The 23,250-nt window shown below is 36.6% G+C and overlaps 1 protein-coding gene across 1 annotated transcript in view; it reads right to left on the reverse strand.

Moving 5' to 3' along the window:
- The window catches only part of ppp2r5a (protein phosphatase 2 regulatory subunit B'alpha), a 37,248-nt gene that overhangs the window by 12,789 nt on the left and 1,209 nt on the right, over window positions 1-23,250 (reverse strand). The window contains exons 2-4 of the mRNA XM_005803124.2: window positions 9,595-9,791; window positions 1,970-2,071; window positions 1,771-1,863 (exon numbers count right to left, since the gene is read on the reverse strand). Coding sequence (XP_005803181.1) covers window positions 1,771-1,863; window positions 1,970-2,071; window positions 9,595-9,791 — 392 coding nt within the window. The remainder of the gene's footprint in view (window positions 1-1,770; window positions 1,864-1,969; window positions 2,072-9,594; window positions 9,792-23,250) is intronic.

Genomic DNA, 23,250 nt, shown 5'->3' on the forward strand with positions numbered 1-23,250 from the left:
TGGTAAAATTGCTGTCACTCCCAATTGCTCGCTATAATCCCACCAAGAGTTGACTGTATAATATTTAGCAAAGGAAATTTGCCAACTGGACTTTTTGCACAGATGGCATCAACTGTGCTCCTAAAAGCGCATCATTCTTTCATGCAGGTATTGTACACGGTGGATATCAGCATTTTGAAGTTCAAAACTTAAAAAGGTGCATAAAGGCAAATGATTGATGATGAAATGATTTACCCCTAAAACACAATCCAATGGAGTTTAATGCATGTTCTGATCCAATACAAAGCTCTTCAGCTACTGATAAAATATTCTAATCACAATTACTTTGGTGAATACTATTTAAGTTAAACAAAAAGAGTTCGAGCAAATTTTGAGAATGTGCCTAAATTGTTCTGTTGACATTTACCTCCATCATTTGGAGCCAAAGCTGAAATTTACTAACTGTACACACCTGATTTGAAACAAAATGGGTTAAAGTGAGAAATTGACTACTACAAACCAAATGAAAATGGGACTTACAAAAAAAGAAGAAAGAGTGCTGTGTAGAAAGCTGAAAAGCACCATATATGCTTTATGGTCCTTCACTGACTCAAACATGAGTCAAGAATGCATTTTTCTACATTTGCAAAACTGTAAATGAAGTTTCACAACAGGGAAAAGACCACAAAATATATTGCTGCAAGTCCCTGGATCATCACATATCGGAAGCTCTTCAATTCTCTAATATTCATGGAACAGATTTTACCCAATCTATAAAAATGCTATCAAATTAAAAATAAAGACAGATGTCAAGTGGCTCATAAACCCAAATTAACTGGACACCAGAATAATCTACTAATCAACATGGTGAAATTCATGAGCAATGAAAGATTTTTGTCAGAGCTCAACTGGTAAAATGATGAAGTAATAATACACTGTGCACTAGATGTGGGTTTTACTTTAAATGAATTTAAGCGTCTTGGGAGGGGGGAAAAAACCCAAAACACCCTCATTATAGTAAGCCACAAATTGAGGTTCCCCACAGCAACACAGAAAGGCACAGCTACGCTCTGTACAAAAAAAGTTTAAAATACATCCCGACAACATGCATAAGCTTCACATATGGTTATTTTCCAGAATGTCGGCTGTTTTCTGATCCAGCATCACCAAAAGAGTAAAACAAACCAATAAAGTGGTGGAGCAGAAAAACGGACATAATGAGCCACAAAGAAAGCCACCAAATCTTCACTCAGTTTTTTTTTGTCTCCTTGTGAATCTCTGGCTCTCATGGCTGCAGCACATCTCACTGGGAAAGTTGTGTTTTATGATAATTGAAGTTAATCAGGCCTTTTCTGAGTGGCTTTTAGTGCCAGCCAGTGCTGGACCACACTCTTCTTCTCTCCTCCTGAAGAGTAAACAACAGGCAGCTATTTAAAGCTCACAAACGACTCACTCACATCATGGAAAGTCGAACCAGGCACCTCAGATGTGGCTCGGCAGACATTCCAAACCTTATAATGTCTGTTAGCAACTGCTACAAGACGTGAAGCATTCCTGAAGTAGGTGGGTGCTGAGCATGGACATATGTAGACGAGTTGCAGCAGATTGTCTGATTCAGCCACAAAAAGTGAAGTGTAGGCTGGTGAAATGCGGCGATAGCGTCTGCTCTACTTGACACATTTGAAATCTCCAACTTTCTTCATTTATATTTCCACACTGTGAGATACATTCACAAAACCTATATAATGCAACAAATTGGTAATGCATAACGTTCAGGAAAAATCCACCTACCTGCAGCACAAATTTCTGATCAATATATCGCTTTGCAATGCTGGGCTGAAAGTCTGGATTCTCCAAGAAGCGCAGCAGAAATTCATAGACCAGCTGGAAAGGAAAACAAAACACATTTATAAAATAAAAACACTCTGCAATCACTCTGAAACAAAAGCATGAAATCTCAAGTGTAAGTGTAAAAGTTTAGAAAACATACTTGGATGTGAGGCCATGCAGCTTCTAAGGTGGGTTCATCCTCCTCTGGGTCGAAATCGGGATTGTCACTTGGTGGAAGAGCCCGGAAAATATTGGTGCTGATCTGCAGGGAGGAGGGGAAACAACATAAATTTTAATTAAAATAAAACAATCAAAATTTTTAATGAAGTAGAAGAATGCTGAAAAAACATCATTTCTGTGTGAATATATGATCCTATGTAAATATTTCGGCCTGGTATGGATCGTTGTTTTCCGTGTGTTTCACTACCTCTGTGATTAATGTCAAGCTCTTAACACAAGCATCTACTGGAGATGTTCCAGTGATGTTCAAACTTTGCCCCAACATTACAGATGCTTATCAACACTGCTACACCAGTCCTTCCTTCCTGTTAATAAACTGCATACTGTATTGTAGCGTGGTGTGGCTCTAAATGAATTTGCTTACAGCCCATTTGCATGCGTCACATCTCACATGCCGATGATTCTTCTGATAACATTTTGAAAATACAGTGCCTTGTATCTTATTAAGGTTCTTATGTGATAACACAAAATGTATAACTGTGATGTTCAAAGAAAGCAAAACACAACTTTAATTTTTTTCTTTCAAAAAATATTTGAGAAGAGGGACATGCATCTGTATCCAGTATCTAGAAAACTGACACTCTTAAATAAAATCCAGTTCAACCAATTGATTTGGCATTACCCGTAGATATCCAAGCAAATATACAGGACAATTATTTAGACTGATTTACTTGAATATGAAGTAAATGGAAAGTCTTATGAGGTTCTGTGTGTGGGTTTCTTAAAATAATTTGGGAGAGAAAGCAAACATGTGGAAGATGGTGTTCCGGTTAAATAAGGCAACAGTTACACTATTTGACCTACTTACAAATCATGTGTACCAACTATTTAGGAGAAAGTTCACACCCTACATCACCCTAGACGGAAAATACAGTCAGTCATAATGGTGGCATTTTGGGGTTGCTTTTGTGTCAATGGAAAAATTAATGGATCTTTATACAGGAAAATCCAGCGGGAAAATCTGTTAGCGGATGCAGAAGACAACACTGATCGAACTATGAGTCTAAATCTCAATGTTTTATAAAGGCCCAGTCAGAGAAAATATGTCAATCCAGTTGAGTTTTGCGTGACAAGACTTAAAAATAATGCTATTCACGAATGCTCTCCCTTTTATCTGACAGAACAGAAGTTAATTTGCAAAGAAGAAAGGGTTCAAATGCTTGTGTTTAGATGTACACAGCTGTGCAGAGCTAGTTAGTACTGAGACCCTCAAAAGCAGCTGAAATAGCAGAAAAAGGAGATGCAACAAAGTACTGAGTCAGAGGGGCTACAAAGGCATCACACCTTTTTGGACTTTGCTAACTTGGTTAAAAAAAAAAAAAAAAACACCATCTACATTTCTCTACATTCATTTGAAATTATACACAACTTTGTGTTGCTCTATCACACGCAATCCCAGTGAAACATATAGAATAATGTTGGTGAAAAGTCACTAAGCAGCCTGAGCCACCTTTTGATTATAGCAAAAATAATTAATGTTACTGAAACAGAAGGGCAACTGACAGACTATTACAAATTCTGCATCTGCCACAATCTTTTAATAAAATTCTGCAACGAAGACAGTCACTGTAGACAGGTCGCTGCCACCTCTATCCCCCGTATTGTTATTTTTAGCTAGGGTAAATTTGAGAGTGATAAACACACACACAAGCAGAGGGGAGCTAGAAAAGCCAGTGTTATGTGATTGGATGGACAAAGTCACGCTGAAGTGATAGAGGCGACATCAAATTAAGTATTGGCAGCTGGAAAATCCAGCTGACACTAATGGGAGAGGAAGGCAGCAAAGGAGTTTTAAACCTCAACAAACTGAAAAACAAATGGAAAATCAAGAAAAACCTTTTCATCTAAGTAGTTTCTGAAGCAGCTGGCAGCAACATCACAGAGGGAAAAGTTAAAAACATTTACTGATGGCCTAATAACAGCCAACTAATAAAATCCACACAGCTGTTAGCCTAATTGAAATTTGTAATCAGACATGAATGACTTGTGATAAATTGGGAATACCAAAACATCCTACTAATACACGACTTAAGTTCTTAATATGCATGCTTCTTTTTGCAAAATGCTGGGTTTTATTTAACAGTTTATCTGCCATATTAGCACAAAAACTTCACCAATGTTAAGACAAGTATGTCTCACAAAAAAAAAAATTTAAAAATAAAAACTCCTTTGCAACATGCTAATCCAAATATAATCCAAGCTGAGGTATTTTACTGGTAGCTGGACTACCAGTAAAATAGTACTTGTAGTACTATTTTATTACAAGTAAAATAGTACTACAAGTACTATTTTGTAGTACTATAAAATAGTACTATTTTGTACTACGAGTAGTACTTAACGGCTCCTTTGTGGGGCACAGTAAATGTTCAGTTGTGATGTCACCGACAAGTTTCAACAAACATCGTTTGGGAGTCATTACTGCCTGTGCACCACACTGTTAAATGTGCCAATTAAGAAAAAAAGAAAAAAAGTTGCTGATAATTCTGACAAAGAGAGGGAAGTGAAGCCTCAATGCATACCCACAGCATAATGCTGCCACCACCATGTTTAATTGTGGCGATGATGTTTTCAGTGTGAAGTGTCGCATTACCTTTTTGCCACAAGGTGTTTTGAAGGTAACCCAAAAGTTAAATTCTTCCTTCATCTAACCTTCACGGCTCGTGGCAAACATCAAAGAGGTCTTTATGTGTAAAAGTTCAAATGGTGTGAATATTTTTACATGCAACACTTTCATCAGGCGGGTGTCTGTGTCAACCCTATTCTTATAACTGATGCAGCATTTCTGCTTTAGTCCTTCGATGAGTATTCAGAACACAGACCCACGACCACGACCGTTTAGTTCTGGCTTGAAGGAACGGTGTGAATAGAAGAGGGAAAGTCTGCCATGTCCAACATCTGTTCGTGAACACAGCTGCTTTGGTTTCTTAGCAACGTCACAATGAACACAGACTGATTTTAATACTATACTCCCAACATGCACCTCATGTAATGATCTGCATTACTCAAGAAGGTGAAATAAAAAGATTGGATGGAGCTTGAAAAACTGCAGGAATATCTATTTTATTTTGTTGTTCACTCGCTGCAGCTTTAACTGAACCTCGGGGGGAGGGGGGGCATTGTGACATTACAAACTGCTCTGCTGGAAGAATCTAAACTCAGGAAGAATGCCTAAATTACTTTGACATTCAGATAATCCAGGTTTGATTATCTCAAAGGGATAGTGGGAGGCTTAATTTCGTTCAGCTGTAGTCCATCCTTCTCAAGGACATATTAGACTCTTGGCTCCTTCATGGCAAACACACAGAGATGTTATTACATTACTTCCTGGCTTCCTTTTACTTTGGAAAAGTCTGAGCAGAGCAGCTGTTTCTGGGTTAATGAAAACCCCATCTGGTAACATCAAGCATCTCATTCATTCTCAAAATCCCGACATAAAATCACTTTACGGTTCCTTTGTGGGGCACAGTAAATGTTCAGATGTGATGTCACCAACAGGTTTCAACAAACATCGTCTGAGAGTCAATAAAGTTTACCTTTGTCTGTGCACCTCTCTGTAAAATGTGCCAATTAAGAATCCAAAATAATGAACAAGAATGGTCATTATGATCCATTGATTAATTAAACAGTTAGTTGGAAATGCAACGAAGAAATCTAGGAAATGAGTAAGAAAACAAGACATGAAAATCACAAATTTACTTTTACTTTTGATCAAAGATAACATTCACTATGAGGGTGCCAATAGACATATGTGTGAATATTCATGGGTTGAGCATTTGTGCTTAATCCCCAATGAAAGTAGCCTCTACTAGTTTTTCCTCCACCGGTCCCCTTTATTTAGCCCCATCAACTGTGAACAACATCAGTTTCACCAAAGAAAGGAATACCCATAGCATGATGCCGTCACCACCACAATGGAGTTCATGGTGTGTTTAAGGTCATGTGCGGAGTTTGTTAACTAGTAGCAAAAAGTTTAACTTTGACATCATGTTATAAGAGTACCTTTCGTTGCGTGTTTTCAGCATCCTCTAAAAAGCACGCAGGTTCCGTCTGTTTATTAAATAGCACATCATAAAATAGATTTAAGTGGTCTGAATACATATATACTTTTTAAATTTGTGTTTTTAAATTGAAAATTATGTGTCCCTTTTGCTCTACTTTAGAATTAAATCCTACTTTGTGTTAGTCCATTATAGAAAATGTACCTTGTGGATGTAATGTGAAAAACAGCGAGAAAGTTCCAGGAGTCTGAATACTTTAACAAAGCACTGCTCCATTTATTAGTCCCCACCCCACACCTCTACAATATTGAAAAACAACTAGAGCTGGACAAAACAAGAGAAAACAGTGTGGGAGAACGGCAAACATGGGAGGCGTGCGAGATATTTTCAAGAGGGTAAAAAGGAAACAGTTATTTATGCGTGAAAGTTATGTAGGAGGATTCAGAACAGGCTGTTCTTAAGTGTGAGAGCTGCGGATAAAACTCGAGTAGGTTCACCAAGGATGGGGCGATGAAGCTTTGTCTGCCTATGGGTGATAACAACCAACACCTAGCAACTGGCCGTGCAAGAAACCGGGAGAGGAAGGTACAGCAGAGAGCAAGTATCGAGCTCGCCCGCAGCAGAAAGAAAGAAAATGACAAAAGGATTCTGTTTTATGTCTGATTATACAGTTGAGCTGGCAAATAAGTAAAGCCTCCTTCGACATGAATGAGAAACCTTGTTGTTTGCACACCTGACAACCTCAGTATTCTCTCTGCAGCAGAATATTGGGCAGCACTTAAAGCAATTATCTCTTCATTGTCATGTGAGGCCAAGCACAGAGCATCAATGAGAGCCATCAACAAGCCAGCTTCCAGACAGGGTGGCTGCCATTAGTCGCAGCTCATTCAGAGGCAGAGTGCATCACAGGTACGTGATTCTGAGTCAGGTTTTTGTGTCACGTTTTTTCTTTCATCCGCAGCACAAAGGAATTACACCACCAACAAAGACTGTAAGCATGTCGAGTTGTGCATTTACACTACAACTGCAAAATAAAAAAATCTGTACCCGTCTGTACTGACTATTTGGAATAAATATGGATTTTACTTAATCAGTTTTATTTCTTAATTTTATTTTATTTTTTTACACCTTTCAGGTTGCAGAATATTTGCTACCTTACATTTGACAAGTTGAAAATCAGATCACTATGAAACAAACTATAATAAAAACTAATAATTTTATACAATCCTTTCAAGAAGTGTTAAATCTTTCCACATTTTGTTACAATATTCAAAAATTCAGTATTTTGTAGAATCCCCTTTCACTAAATGGTCTTTCTAAATGTTTCTACCACTTTTGCATGTTTAGAGTCTGAAATGTTTCCCTATTCTTCCACGCTTGGTCTACATGGATTTTAACAACCCCCTAAATTATGCCTCTTTCTTAAGGCATTCTTCCAACTACAGTTGTGTCCTTGACATTAAAGTCAAGGAGGAAAGCCACATTTACAGAGTATGTGTTTAACAGTAACCCTGACAACGTATCATTTCACCAGAGTTGTGCATCCCTGCATCTCCTCCAGAATTACCAAAGCATATTGTCTGCTTATCTGATTAATGTTCTCAATGTCTGGCTTTTTAAGTCTAGTGTAGGTGGACTTCCATTCTTTCAGTATGTTCATTTTGTGCATTGGTTTTTGATAAATTCCAAAGCTTCATCCCACCATCCCATTGAGTAGGGTGCAATCCGCGGATAACACTGCCTTATCCTTTTATTCCCCTTCTACTGTCTTCGTGATGCTGTTTTTTCACCACCCGGTCTCCAACAAATCACTGAGACCTTCACAGAACTGCCTTATTTGTACCAAGATCAAATTACACACAGGTAGACTCCACTTACTAGTTACATAGAGTTCATCCATGGCAACCTCTCGAGTCACAAGGTTGCCATGTATTTTATCTCAAGGGGCAGGGTGTTGTTTTTTCAGGCACTTTGTGCACAATAAAACAACTGTTCCTTTATTATAAAAATGTTGTTTATATCAAACATAACAAAAGAAATTTGACTTTGTAATTTTACTCCTTGGAATTGGGCTACCATCTCTTTAAGATCCTCCAGCTCTTTTTCCGACACGCAGCCTTCAGCATCACAACAATGCTCCTCCATCCAGCCGTTTACAGCCATTTTTAGGAGTGCTTGACAGAGAGGTAGATGGTCTATCACATAACATTCTAATTAAATACATAAAACGTTTTGGCTGTAGTGAAACAAAATGTGATAAGTTCAAGAGGTATGAACACTTTCATCAGCAGCAGCAACCTCCCACAATTATCTCTGTGATCTAGTTTTTGGGTTCAAAAAACTCATATCAGAGTTTGTTTTAAAAGGGTGGTGAAAAACGACAGCACTTCATCTAAAAGAGATACAACACACTGGTTTATCTTGTGTTAACTCAATTCTGCAAAAAGATTTATATTAACTCGCATTTTTAGTCATCAAATTAATACTATTCTTATTTATGGAATAAAAGATTTCAGAATAAGGAACTTAAAAAATAACATCTAATCAAGAGGTCATTATTAGTTTGGTGCAATATTTTTTTTTGTTACGCCATCAAGTACTCCAAAGGATTTCCACACAAAACTTTTAAAAGTGCACGACAGAATCCGAAATCAATAGCATGACATGAATTACTGCCTACAATCCTTCAGTAATCTAAAGACTCCTTAACTCAGCTGAGGCTACGCTCAGCTGCATCCATCATTATAATCTCCGATGTGGAGTGAATCACTGCAGCACTGGCTGTTGTCTCCTAAATGCTGCACACATGAGTCATTATTACACCGTGGGAGGAACATCAGGCAACGCACAGGGCACCGGTTACCAACACGTACCTACACTGCATCGGTCAAAGATACTTTGAAGGGTTCTGGAAGAGTTGTCGAACATTGCATTGTGTAACATGACTCCTGTACAATCAATATGCTAATCGCTAGACCCAAATGTTTACAGCGTTGTGCTGCATTCAGCAGATTTTGATGGTGCATATGACTTTAAATTTGCGGGAACAACAAAATTAAAATTCTCACTTGAACACTTCTAACTTAGAAATGTCCCATTTTTATTAATGTTAGTGGACACTGGATGAAAACTAACAGCAATCTACTGGTAAATGTAAATATCTAACCTATTTTAAGAAACTTTTCAGATATGATCCATGGTAGTGCATGAGAGATGAAAAAAGGCGATGTGAGATGATAAGAGATTCAAACTAATCCACAGTGGACAAAGTGGCCTTTGTGCTGGAAATGGAAGCAGTATGGTTCAGGGTTTTAGCCTGAGGCTGCTAACATGTCCCTGCTGTAAAGCTGAGACCACATACTCTGTCTAGACACAAGATCAGCCTCTGCTTCTATAATCCTGCTCAAGCACAGAGGGAGTTACCAACACCCACAGAACAGCATTCTAGCCTGTTAAATAATCAACACTGGTAATAGCAGTTAACTTAAGTTGTCCATTTAATTCCTGAATTTAAAAACACCGCTTAAACAGAGATGTCCATCCTCACCATGTTTGTGATCTCTGGGTATGCATTCTCAACCAGCACACCTCTGTTGGTGGAAAGATAGTCCACCAATTCGTTCAGCGCGGCCCTTTTCACCTCCTTGCTCTTCAGGTCCCCCACAGAGTCCAGGAAGTCGAAAAGCGTGCAACACTGCTGGAGTTTCTGACAGAACAGTTCCTGCTGGTCTGTGGAGGGGGCATCTGGAACAAAATGATAAAATACAATCATTTATTACAAGAAAAAAAGAGCCATTATCAATTACATTATAAAAAACCCCCAACAAAAGCAGTTGTGACAAGAACATAGATATGATATTGTTAAACACCAAAAATGTAAAATGAAACACTTGTACAACCAGTCTGCCTTTAATAATCTGCTTTATTGCAACATAACTCGTCTCACAAGGCGACATGATCAAGTGAGATAACAGAAGAAATGCATACCACATGACGACCGTCCAGTCATTCTAGGCTGCGACTGAAGAGCCTTTTAAGGATCAAGTGGTGAGAGCATCCAGGGTTATTAGCCTGTCTGTCAACTTTAACCTGAGCTAATCTATAAACTGTGTGCATCTGCACTGTGATGCTGCAGATTGTTGTGGAGAAGCCGCACAGTCGGTTTGATTTACAACAACCAGACACCCTGAAGGTTCTGAGGTTACGATAAAATATACAGCCATCCACCACAGCTAATGGCAGAGGAGCAAAAGTCTTCATTAAAATTAATGATGAAATCTCATTCCTGCGTGTTCACGTGTTGAAAGACAGCAAGTTGCCACTCTGTGACTTTCACTGACAAACCTGTGGTGACTGCTGTACTGGTTGCAATTTTCTGTGCTGCTTTTTATGTTTGAAAAGGTCTGATTGGCTGATCTTTGAATGATGCAGAAATTTCTATTCGACAAGTCATGGTAACCAACCAAGCAACTACTGGTACATCCACTTTGATAGTAGACAACTTGAACCACATCAAGTTCGAAAGTCACTGCATTGAGCTTTTTATTGAGCAATATTATGCAACTGAAGAGGCATCGCCCAATAAAACGATGAACAGGAAGATCTCAGTCAGACATGGCCAACAAACCCATAATAATTTCACACATAGCAAGAATGTTCCAGTGGTGTTGACAGCTGACAAAGTGCTTACGCAACTGAACCCTCGAGGTCAGACAGTGGCTGTTGCTGGGAGTAACCTCAATGTGTGAGTGTAACTGTACCAAACTGACTTGTTAGCATGCAGTGCTCTGCTTTAATGCAAATTTTCCAAAGTATCACATCTCAATGGATACCAGAGTGAAAGGGCAGACTGAATACCACACTGGAACAGGAAGGATGAAAGAGTCATGACACCCCCACAGCCATGCTAACATGACACAGTGATGGCTCATATATCTGCAGCAGACATGTGCCAGCTCTTTGGGAAAGAGTAAAGGTTTTCTTCACTGTTTACAAGAGTTAGAGGATCGCAACAGTGTGGGACCACCAAAGGAACATTTCAACCGTTCAAAGAGATGAACTGTTGTGGGTTTCACTGACTGTTGTATGACACCAGAACAGGTAGGCACAAATAAAGAACAACAAAAAAATTAAATCAGATAATTAGCATATATTGAAATAATAGGATAAAAAAGATCAAATAGCCTCTTCACAGCTTTTGTCAAAACTTCAGTTTCGTTTTTAAATAACATGGACAGAGACACTGGTCTCTGCAGGTAATTGGATGTATAAACAGAAAACTTCAGAACAGTCCAAAAATAATGCTTTTACATTTTTGCAAATTTTGCATCTAATTAACAAATATTTTTATTGTCTACTATGGCCATGAAAGTAGTACCAAATATTCTAAAATGTTTCTTCTAACCTCCATCCCTCCCTCAAGTATATTAAGAGACAAATTTTGTGCTTCTTTGCAGGAAATTGTCTTTATGCCCTTGAGGGGAAGAAAAGAGGCGGGCCTCTTAGATACTCTCTGACATGTAGATGCTTTCCCCAAAGTGAAGCTATTTTTGTCTTTCACATAGAGATGCATTAGTACACAAATTCCTCAGGGTGCTTAAGCAAAAAGGAAAATATTTCTACTAGACTCAAGAAGCTATAAACAACAAGGAACATGAAAGCATTTTAGAGATCAGACAAATTTATCAACTTATGAACAGTTCCAGAAACTGATGTGGATACAAGCTTTAGAGTGGAGGATAAATAAATCTTCTCATAGAAACTGTGCAGAGCTTCAGGGAACACTGATCAGTCTCATCTAGATGATTAACATGCTGTGTCATAACTACTCTAGACATAAAAGTGGAAGTGGCTCAGGGTTAAAAAAGAAAAAAGATAAACAAAGCCAAGTCTAATCTCTATGTAATTGCCAGTTAACCTTAGATTTGCTGCTCATTAAAAACTGATCTTTAGTCTCTCGATGACTAATGCGTCTTCAGAAGACAAATGCATCTACTGGGAAGAAATTACAAATGACCTCAAAGCAAAAGGCATGGCTTTACAGATTTTAGCTTTTTACCCTACAATTTAAAATTGTAACTAGAATAGGACGCCCCCAAACTTCAGACACACAAAATAATTACATCCATGTAATGCAACCAAGAACCGTTACAATTACCAATGCAATCTAATGCCTTTTTTTTTTAATTCACATTTATATGATGCTTCATCTTAAGGTAAACAAATCCAACAATTTAAATAAAAGAAAAGTACACTACCATTGTTTTTAAATATATTTAAAAATGCCAATGTTTGAGATAATTTATGTCCAAAAATTCAAATAGGTGATGTCAACAGGTTGTTATGTAAAGTAAACATAAGAACTAAGAAACAGAAGTATTTAAGAAAAAAAAATTACTTGCAGATTGTTTACTCTATATATAGACACACAGATACATATATGAAATTAAAGTAATAAAGGTTAAATAAAAAAAACAAAACAAAAAACCCAGACCAGCCGAACTAAAATATAGCTTCTTAAAAAAGGCTCAAAAGAGATCAAGTACTCAGTTTTTAGAGATTGGATCTATTCTAATCTATCCTTTGGTTTTTAAATACATATATACAGCTCTAGAAAAAAATCACAAGCCCACTGCACTGAACCCCATTGAAAACCTCATGGTTATTCCACCAAATATTAATGTCTGAACTCTTCCTGAGTTAAAACATTAGTATTGTTGTTTCTAAATGAATATGAACTTGTTTTCTTTGCATTATTTGAGGTCTGAAAGCTCTGCATCTTTTTTGTTATTTTGACCATTTCTCATTTTCTGAAAATACATTTTTGCTTGGAATTTCAGACATGTCAGTAGTTCATAGAATAAAAGAATAATGTTAATTCTACTCAAACATATACCTATAAAAAGTAAAAATCTGAGAAACTGATCATTTTAAGTGGTGGTTTAATTTTTTGCCAGAACTGTATATTCTCAATTTTGAGGTTGCTTAAAAATAAAATAAAACAAAACAAAGCCACTAAAAAAGTAAGACGGTAAAATTGTGGTTTTAATTAATGTTGACTATTAGATCTAAAATTTAACATTCATCTCTTTTCCTGGCACTTGCTTCGGGTCACTTTTTCACCATTATTTGCTGCATTTTTCCACATTCTTCTGTAATGACCTCAAATAGAGCAGCTCAGTAAGTTACAAACAAATCAAGTTTCAGGTAGACACACTCAGCAGATTCTGGATCATATTTTATTACATTTCATCTGCTTGAAAGGAAGTTAAATCTGATGAAAGATCAACTTGCAAATTTTTTCCTGGGGTCCATTTTACATGGGTCAAATTTGATGATGACAATTTAATGTAACATTGATTTGTCTTATTAACAGATTTTTTTAGGTAAGTTAATTACCATTATTACTGTGCAGGAAGTCAGATTTTGATGGCTACACTACGCATGCTACTATCTTATAAGAATATGATTGCATAGTTAGAAATAATAATTATCTACAAGCCTGAATTATCTCACGATGAAATAGCAGCTACAGCAGTGGAAAAATATTTTATATCCTGGAAATAAAAACCTCAAGATGACTTACTCAGAAACATACACTTTGCAACAAAAAGATTCAGCGACTAAACAGGAAATGTGAGCTCAGACGTATAACCACAGCACTGCATAGAATGCAGAACAGAGGAGAATAGAGGAAAATGTTACATTTAATGTTCTTAGTAATGAGAATCAGCTTAGTTCTACAAGTTTGGACAAAAATTTAACTTTATGTGATAAAATGGCAGTAGTTATGGAAAGAATTGTATAAAAGAAACTGCAAAGATGGATGCTCTTAAATGATGGGTTTAGAAAGTGCAATAACCTTCAGGAGAAGATGTCTTCCTTTACAGTAACATATCTGCATGCATACAGAAGATAGCCTTTTCTTAATGTAATAGCCAAGAAACCTCCACAAAGGTGGAGCTTGCTGTAAAGTGAGCCACAGTACCATACAAAAGAGAAACTGGGGTGGGGGGTTATTTAATCTTCCAGAAAATGAATGAGCAGAAGGAACCTGTTGATTAAAAGATCAAGTCTGAGAGAATAACAGGAAACAGTGTACCTAAATCTAAAATTAAACAGCTTTTAGTTTTACATTTTTATCTTCCTGCTTGCGATAAAGAAGTGTTTCCCAACAATTTTACAACAGTAGTACAAGGAGTGATCTTTTAAATTTTTTGTTCCATGTCATAAAACTACTGAGAAAATAGACTTACTAAGTTGGGGAAAAAATTGTATTACTATAAATCCAGTATGACCACCTTGAATAGACAATTGGTGAAGTGAAAAAAGTTAATTTGCAATTTTTATATTTTTCACAATCACACACGGCACTATACAACATCCTTAAGAAAGGTGTTGGTCAGCTGACTATAAAAACTTGGGAGTTTGCAGCTCTGCCGGTTCTCTTTAATAAGAACAGTAATTACTTCACCTGTTTGGATTGCATCCCTGCCTCTCATTCAGAACACGGAAAGCTCAGAACAATTAAAATATGCTATTGTTAAGTCTTTTACAATGTATGGACTGTGACAGACAGGGGGGGAAAAAAGGTCATCCTGCAGCTGTTGGACTGGTTAGGTAGGATTCTGCAGCCATTTGTTTGATTTAGCGTCTCCATATTTGTTTAGCCTGCGCACTGAAAATATGCTGGCAAAACATTGTAATGAAAAGACAGCATCAAGAGTAACTGGAGCGGTACAAGAGAAAAGCACATAGTGAAAACATCAAAAAGGTAATATTAACGGAGAGCTTAATCAAACTAAATCATCTGTGTTCTTATAAAGCTGCCAACAAATTACTCGTTTTAAATTGATATGATCTCCTACAGAGATCTGAAATTTTAGATATAGTAATGTTTAAATTTGTAATTTCCACTTTTACAAGTTTTTATTTTAAGCAAAAAGTCCGGTTTTATGAAACATTTAGATGGCATTAAAGAAAGCACAGCATGACTGCTCCTGACATTCTTCTAACCTCTCATTTAACTTTACTCACACATAGTTGGCTTTTCTTATTACACTGGACAGAAAGGGTGTGTCTGAGTGAATGAGTGTGACCACGTGGGTGTGCACAAGAATGCATGCATTCACGCATGACCTAAAAATATTTGTAGTCAGTATAGTCAACAATAAAATGACTCAAGATTAGGCATGGCTTTAATGTACTGGTAACAGAGAGCGTCCAGAGCTTATTCAAAATTGACAAATTTTCTGTAGCAGATTTTGACTAAAAAGTTGTAAAATGCATTTTTTCCTCCAGAAGTCGCTGAACATTTGCGGCTCTAAACGAGTAATTTAGCTTAACGGAGGACAGGAAATGTCTCTTTAGATTGAAAAGTTTGCAGATAGACCCATTCATAAATCAGATATAATTTATCACAGCTGTTGGACAGAAATGAAAAATTTGAAATATAATGACAACAGAGGCCATGGCGTAGGTGGTAAGACTTCATATTAAAAGTTAGCAAAAATAAATTTCTGTTCAGCAACAAAAATCCAAGTACAACTTATTATTGTTTTAGATAACACGAAAATCAACTAATCAAAGTTACAGAAACATGCAAAATATGTTAGACTGAGAATACTAAAGCTATATGAAGAACAGAATTGTATAGTGGAAATGAAACTTGTGGTGGAAAATCTACCATAATCATAACTGATCAATTAATCATTGTTTGACATTTTGATGACTAGTCGTGGTAGTAGTCAAGTGCTCAACTGCTTGGCATGCAGTGTGTAATCTCTTTATGGCAGATGATGAGGACGAGGAACTGAATGCTATTGTGAGAAAATCAGCTGCCAACAGAATGTTAATAACTATCAGCTGTGGCTAATTTGTTTGTTTACAAAACTTCAGAAAAAAACCCACCATTCAAGATCTGCTTCTAAATCTGTTCTATGCGAACAACTAGATTTAGTTCCACAATAACTTGGCTTTCATTATAAAAATTAAAATTAAGAACATGTTATTCTTGACAATTTCAAATCAGAGAAACAAAAAGTCAATTTATCAGGTTGTTTGTGCAACAGTCTTCTCATTAAATTTAAAATCCAAAACAGCCTCCCATAAAAAAAAAAAAATCTTAGTGAATGACTTGAATAGAAACAAACCCATCTGAACAGTATGCAGTAATCTTGCCGGCTGGACAGAAAGTACAAGCGCTGTTTTATTACCTCTTCATCTCTCTAAATGACTCAGAAGCTTGAGCGTGAGCTGTGGTGAAAAGTGAGGTCACGATCTGATCAAGAGATGTTTGGAGTGGAAAAATATGCCTGCAACATTCCTCTGTCTTACTTCAACTATAGATTTGAAAACATCACCGTCTGCCTTCACGTCACTCTCTAAAAATCCTACAACAGCAGATCCACATACACTTTAATTTACCAGCACAGCAGCTGCTGTTACATTTGAGCCAACACAGGACAGCAAAAAGGTGAATAGATGACACCTGTTCAGGAGGAAAAGGTTTTAAGTCGACGACAAAATAAATGATAAAGATGACATACAAAATGAAGAGAAGTATTGTTCCACTTTTGCCAAACCTTTTTGGGTTTTAAAAGTAACCATCTGTCGTGGAATGTTTTACATCAACCACGTGACAATCCATAACTTCCTTGGGAATGTTTTGAATTCTATTTAACAACGGATGACTTAAAATAATTTCCTATAGTTCTCTCAAAGTCTACTGTAAGCCTATGTAGCTCTGCAACTCCAATATTTCATCTATATTTAATAACTATTGTGTGCAATACAAAATCTATGTTACATGTTTTTCTGTAAATCATGAGCACACTTAAGAGGAATGATTAATCATTGATAATATTCAATGATTTAGTCGAGGACAAAACGATTTGTACCAGAGTAACAGTAAATAGCAAAACTACAATCTATACAGCAAAAAGCAACCCACATATGGATACCTATCAACATCACAATCTTCATGAAAGTTGTACAAAAACAATGAAATCACAGTGAGCCAAGGTTAGAACCGGTGAATACGTTATGACAACCACACAAATCATGCTAACCAGCAGCATTTCTGAAGAGCACTCCCCACATGCAAGAAAACGGCACATCACAACCACCATGCTTCATTTAAACTCAACCCCAATTAAACTCTGTCAACTGCTTGAGATGTTGCCTAAAACATAAAACTTCAGACACCTTCAGCGTCTGGTGACCGATGCTCTGGCAACTTCCTGATAATACTACCACTTATGCCCTCTGGCACCTGTTCTTTATGTAGGTTTATTGTAGTTTGAGTTATTTACATACCCAAAGCTGGTCTCTGAATGTGGACCAAAGTATATTCAAATCAGACCAACCCTTCTTGGTGCCTAACTTAGGGCTAAATTGTTTTTGTCTGTGAAAGTAAATAATAATAATAATTAAAAAAAAAACATTAATGCAAATATTGTTTCACCAGATCTTTTAAATATTGTGGATTTGATACACTTAAATACACACTAAGTATGAAATTATTAAAATACTAATGACATAATATCTTGAAGTAATAAAGCGCATTTAACTTATTGGTGAGAGAGGATTGCAAAAACTTCTCCATACCATCTACACTTGATCTTCACTTTGTACCAGATTTTACTACCTTACAATTCTTTCATATATGAAGAACAGACCTCTATTCATTGCTGTTTGTTATAAGAAAATCAAACAAACCAAACTAACAACTCTTTCTACCATCAGACTCCACAGATTTATATGATAAATTGAGGAAGTATTTATTAAACAGAATCTGCCAGAAGCATAAATATGACACACCCTTCGCTAACAAAGATCTGTTCCATTGTTTCCTAGAAAGGGCCTGATTGATATCTGCTCACATGCTGGGAACAGCATGTTAGGGACACACAGGAATCAATGTACCAATAGGGAGGACATGTTTTTTTTCCAGTAACGGATGCTGATGAGAAATTTCTAAATTTTACTCATTTTCAATGATCAGATTGAAACTAAAAACTTCATTCATTATTTTTTACATTATGTAAAGGATTGACTTGCATCAATTTAAAAATGAATTTAAATGTTTCAAATTGGCACAAAAAGAGTTAGAAATCTCCCAATTACACATGTTGAATATAAAATGTTTACATTGTGTCAATTTTCTCAACAGATGCTACAATAATTGCTTTTTGTTGCTTATCACATATAGTAATATCTGAAGTAGAGGACAGGCAGATTTTGTCTGCTTGGATAAATCAAAGATTAGTGGTAGGAAAGCCAAATTGAGGTTTTAAATGGTCCAATGAGAAAAGGTGGTTTTCTTGGTCTACTGCAGGACTAAGAACATAACCCCCTTACTTTCATTACTGTTAATGAAGGTGCCTTCCAGTTTTGACAACGGAAGAGACTGCGGTCAAATATTAGGATCAGTGTCTAGAGGTGGACCCAATAACACAAGGGCATCTAATCTGGTTATAGCAAGGATGGTGATTAAGCGATTAACTCTGACAACTGTAAGTAAGTTAGTTAGTTAAGCAGAAGTTGGAAGAACCATTGAGCTCTGTTCCCTCTACAATCCCTCTCATTTTCTCTAACAATATAATTTCTGTGGTGCCATCAAAACACATTTCATTGGCTCTTCGTGGTCTGAAAATAAGCAGCTAAGGAAAAGCTTTTAAAAAGCAAAGAAAGGCGAATAAAGCAGCGGTATATCCATAAAGCAGGAATTCATACCAATCTAAAATCTTTACAAAGGGAAAACACAATAGTATCTTTTAAACATAAGCCTCACCTTTGCTAGTGTAAGAACTGTGGCTCAGCTGAAAATTTTACTCCAGTGACAGATAAATCAACCTTAAATGAAGCGGTCTGTATTTGGAAAGTCAAACATGTCCCTGGCTTGCTCTCAAGGCTTGAGGCTGCTATGGCAACAATGTTGGTCCCTAAATGACTCATCTTTTCACGGTCTATCTCACAACAGGAGCTATATGCCTTTCAGCCTCTCCACTGCAGGAGGGGATGAGCATCTTTGCAAGCTACTATCTTTCATCACCTAAAAACGATGACTCAAGAAATGTCTCATCTTGGTCTCGTTACTCTGGAAACCACAAAAATCAATCATATTAAGCTTTTTGTGTCATCTGAAGTAGTTGTAAAATTAAATTGACAATTGGGTAATGCAAAGGAAAACTGCTCGTGTTGCATGTTTAAGACAGTCTTATTTGACTTCAAGCTCATAAAGCTTGTACTATATAACTGAAACTTTTGTTAAGTTATACAAAAGTATAACTTAACATACTTAACTGTGCAGAAAAGATTTAACAAATTGTAGAGACGCTACATCCCACACTTCAAGCAATGGGACCTTACTTTAAGGAATGACTGATAGACAGATTGCTGGACAAATAAATGGCCATATTGACAGATGATTGATCGATGAATGGACTGATGGAAAAATCCAATGGTAGATTAGTATATGAATGATTGGATGGATGGTTAGATTAACAGTTACATAGGGGGGATGGAGGGAGAGATGAATGGACACAGATGAACTTATGGATGGGCAGACAAAGAGACTGATAGATTGAGGTAGGAATGGTTGGTTAAATTGATTGTGTACGGCTAGACTAACGAAACGCTTACTGATTAATGGGCAGATAGTATGACAGACAGATGGCTGCATTAAGTGGTGAAAGACTAGTAGGATGGACAGATGGAAGGACAAATTTGTCTGATTGAAAGCTGATGGATAGATGGATGGACGGATGGATGTACAATTAGAGAGACTTGAAATAACTGATGGATTGACAGACATATGGATGCAGTTTATCATATTTGACAATTATGTACCAGGTAGAGTTTCTTTTTTTATCCAATAAGAATAGAATGCTACTTGTTTCCAGACTTTTTAAGGCCGTGTTGGTAAATATAACTTACAGGTGCTATATGTCAACAAATGAAGAACCAAACAACGAATTTGAACATGACAATTAGGTGTATTTTCTGGAGAAAACCAAATTACTACATGTTGGATCACTTCTGCAGACACATTCACCTCAACACATCAAGAAGCAGGTTTACTATTCAAATGCAAAAAAAAAATGTCCAAAATTGGCCTCCCTTCCAATATTCTGTGTTTACGCATTAACAGACAGATTGGCTGTATACTGTATGTAAAGTTAAAACACGAGTCAACAGACCTTTGTGTATCTCTCATCAAAACTGACCACGTGTATATCCAGACTGATTACAGTCTACTGCAGTGACTTTTACAGCAGTATGCATCACTGCATAAAATCTCAAGATATATTCACATTTTTCATTTTTTACAACTATAAATTTTTAAAACTATAATTTTTTACAACTATAAACTTCAATGCATTTGTTGGGTGTCATGTAATAAACCAACAGAAAGTAATGCAAAAATTTGGAACAGAAAGAAGGTGCCTGGTTTTCATTTCTCTCTTTTTTTTTTTAATCAAAATCTCTTCTCTGGTCAGATGAAACCAATATCCAAAATTTGATCTACATGCACATCTTAGGTGGGGTGGAAGACTAATGCTGTTCTCAACCTGAACACAGTAAGTTGTGGTATCTTTTGTTTTTTTTATTTTTATTTTTCTACCAGCAACTACAAAAAGGGTGGCCAAATTTTATGGGAAGGTGGCAGTTAATATTCCAGCAGTACAATAACACAAAATTAAAAATGTAAAACTGGCACCTCAATAAGCCAAAAATGCGGTGAGACATCCTCTCAAAATAAAGTACAATAAAAACTTGAAGTAATTTAAAACTGATCTGCTAACAGACAATCAATGCTTGTTTTAATTGAGATATTTCATGGGTGTTGACAAAATAAAAAAAGAAATATATACATATATGTATACACACACACACACATATATATAATCAGCAGAATTAAAATCAAACACAAATAATGTTTGAGTTTTAAAATGGAAAAATAGATGGATAATTTGCCAGTTTTACAACAGTGGCATGGATGCATGATTTTTCCAGTCATATCAGTGTTCTTCAATGAGTTGGAAAAGAACAAGGTTTGAAATTCCTGCTAAACATCTGTCATCACTTTTAGAACCTTCTCCATAGCACAAACATTTTTAGAATACTAAATGAGTTCAGTGTTTATGATAGTCAATGGCGACATCAGCTCATTTGTGACATGTTTTGTTTTTAGCTTTTGAAAAGTTGCATCAAATCTGTTCAACTACATGAGCAGACAAGTCCTTTTTAGTTGACTTGCTCTTCCTCATAGCATCACCCCATCCATCAAGCTGCTGCAGCTTGCCTCAGCAGAAACCAAGAGGAATTTACAGAATCATAGTCCCGCCTGATGCAAGACCATCTTTAATATGCTATATCACTTCCTTGACAGACAATGGAAGCTGAGGGGAGCATTTCAGAAGAATTATTGAGGAAAATTATTCTCACACTGTTCATTGGAACTGAAATTATCATCAGGCTTAGCAGGATTGGTTTTGGCTCCAGGCTAAAAGAGGCTAACTGGCAGATTCCTCATCAGGCATCTGTTGGGGTTGGTAAACATGCTTTCAAGTTACCAAAGGCCTTTGACAAAAAAGGACTAAAACCGAAAGGAGTACTGGTATGTCTTCAACCCTGACAAGGAACCAACTTGTCTAATATACCATTAAAATGATGACTAAAACATGTGGAGTTTGTTTCAATACTAAAACATGTGCATTATCTGATAGTCCATCCAGATAGTGAGTCGTTATGCTTACTTTTACCAACAGCACATAGCTGTGTATTAAACTAAAACAAATCTACAAAGAGCCACATTCCACAAAATTGTTCTGAGGCTTTCTTTAACAGCTGCTCTTAACAGAGGAAAATCTCTAAAGGAGAAACGATCAGGTGGAAAAAGAAGGCGTATGGTATGTAAAAGGTGACTCATTTACCCTTGTCCTTTCAGTCATGTGAATCATTAAGTATGATTAAGCACCTACGTTTATCAGCCTGATATGGGAAAGGATGAAGGTAAGCAAAGCCACTTTTTTTGCAGTTATGACCCCAAAACACCCCACACTATTCAGTTTTTCTAAAGTGTTAAAATATAAACCTGAAAAGCGACATCAATAGGTCATTTTCTGCTCTCCAAGTTGTCTTCACTATAAACTGTTTGTACCACCATTGAGATAAAATACTGACAATAAAAGCTCCTCATTCAAGGCAGCAACAGAGCTTGTGGTCTATCTTGTTATGATTTGTCTGCAAGTCCATGCAGGTAAAAACAGACTGGACATGGGTTTGAAAAAGTGATAGGCCAATACAAATTTGTGCAAAATTGTAACGTGGATGAAAATGACATGGTTTTTAAATTTTTTATTTAAGAGATGAAATTCCAACAATGTGGTGTGCATTTTTATTTAGTAATTCTAGGACAATATTTTGTTGATCTCTCTTTTGCTGTATTTACATCAATAAGACTTTAGGACCATCTTTACCCACATGTATTTGGGGTCATGTGGAGGGCTAGTGTTTCTTCACATAGTCTTTTTAGGTGTTCACCAAAATGTCTGACCACACTACCTTCTTCCAAAGGTCTTTTGTCTATCCTACATGCAAAACTAGACTTCTCATAGCATCCTCTTACAACAATGTTTTTCATCTCGAGTTACAATTTCTTCTTTCCAGCTTCTTTGTATGAAACAATCTTTGCCAAACTTGTCAATTTACCTGGACGGCCACATCTCAGTGGGTTGTTAGATGTCCTATAATCTTTCCATTTTTAGACTATGCATCACCTGACATCTCCAGGAGATGTCCAACAGTTAGCATACTGTTTTAAACTTCTCTACAAGTTTCTACCCAACATGTCAGTTTCCCATTGCGCTTTATGATGCTGTTTCTTCACTAATGTTCTGAGATGAAATTACTCAGGATTAATTTGATGTTTAGGGGAACTATAAAAACAATTACTTGTACTCGATTTTCATAATGGTGTAGCATATGAAATCCTAATAAAATACATTGAACTTTGGGTTCATAATATGTATTTAATAATATAATATGTATTTATGTAGGAAAATACTTTTGAAAGGCACAATATCTCATGTGAGTTCCTGGTGCTAAGAGAAGCCATGAATGTGGTGCACGTTTGGAAAAAGTTCTGAATTATTCTCAAACACCCAGTGGTCAAGCTCTACCATCTGCAGAAGACATG

The sequence above is a fragment of the Xiphophorus maculatus genome, chromosome 15 (assembly GCF_002775205.1).
Source record: "Xiphophorus maculatus strain JP 163 A chromosome 15, X_maculatus-5.0-male, whole genome shotgun sequence".
Lineage (NCBI taxonomy): Eukaryota > Metazoa > Chordata > Actinopteri > Cyprinodontiformes > Poeciliidae > Xiphophorus > Xiphophorus maculatus.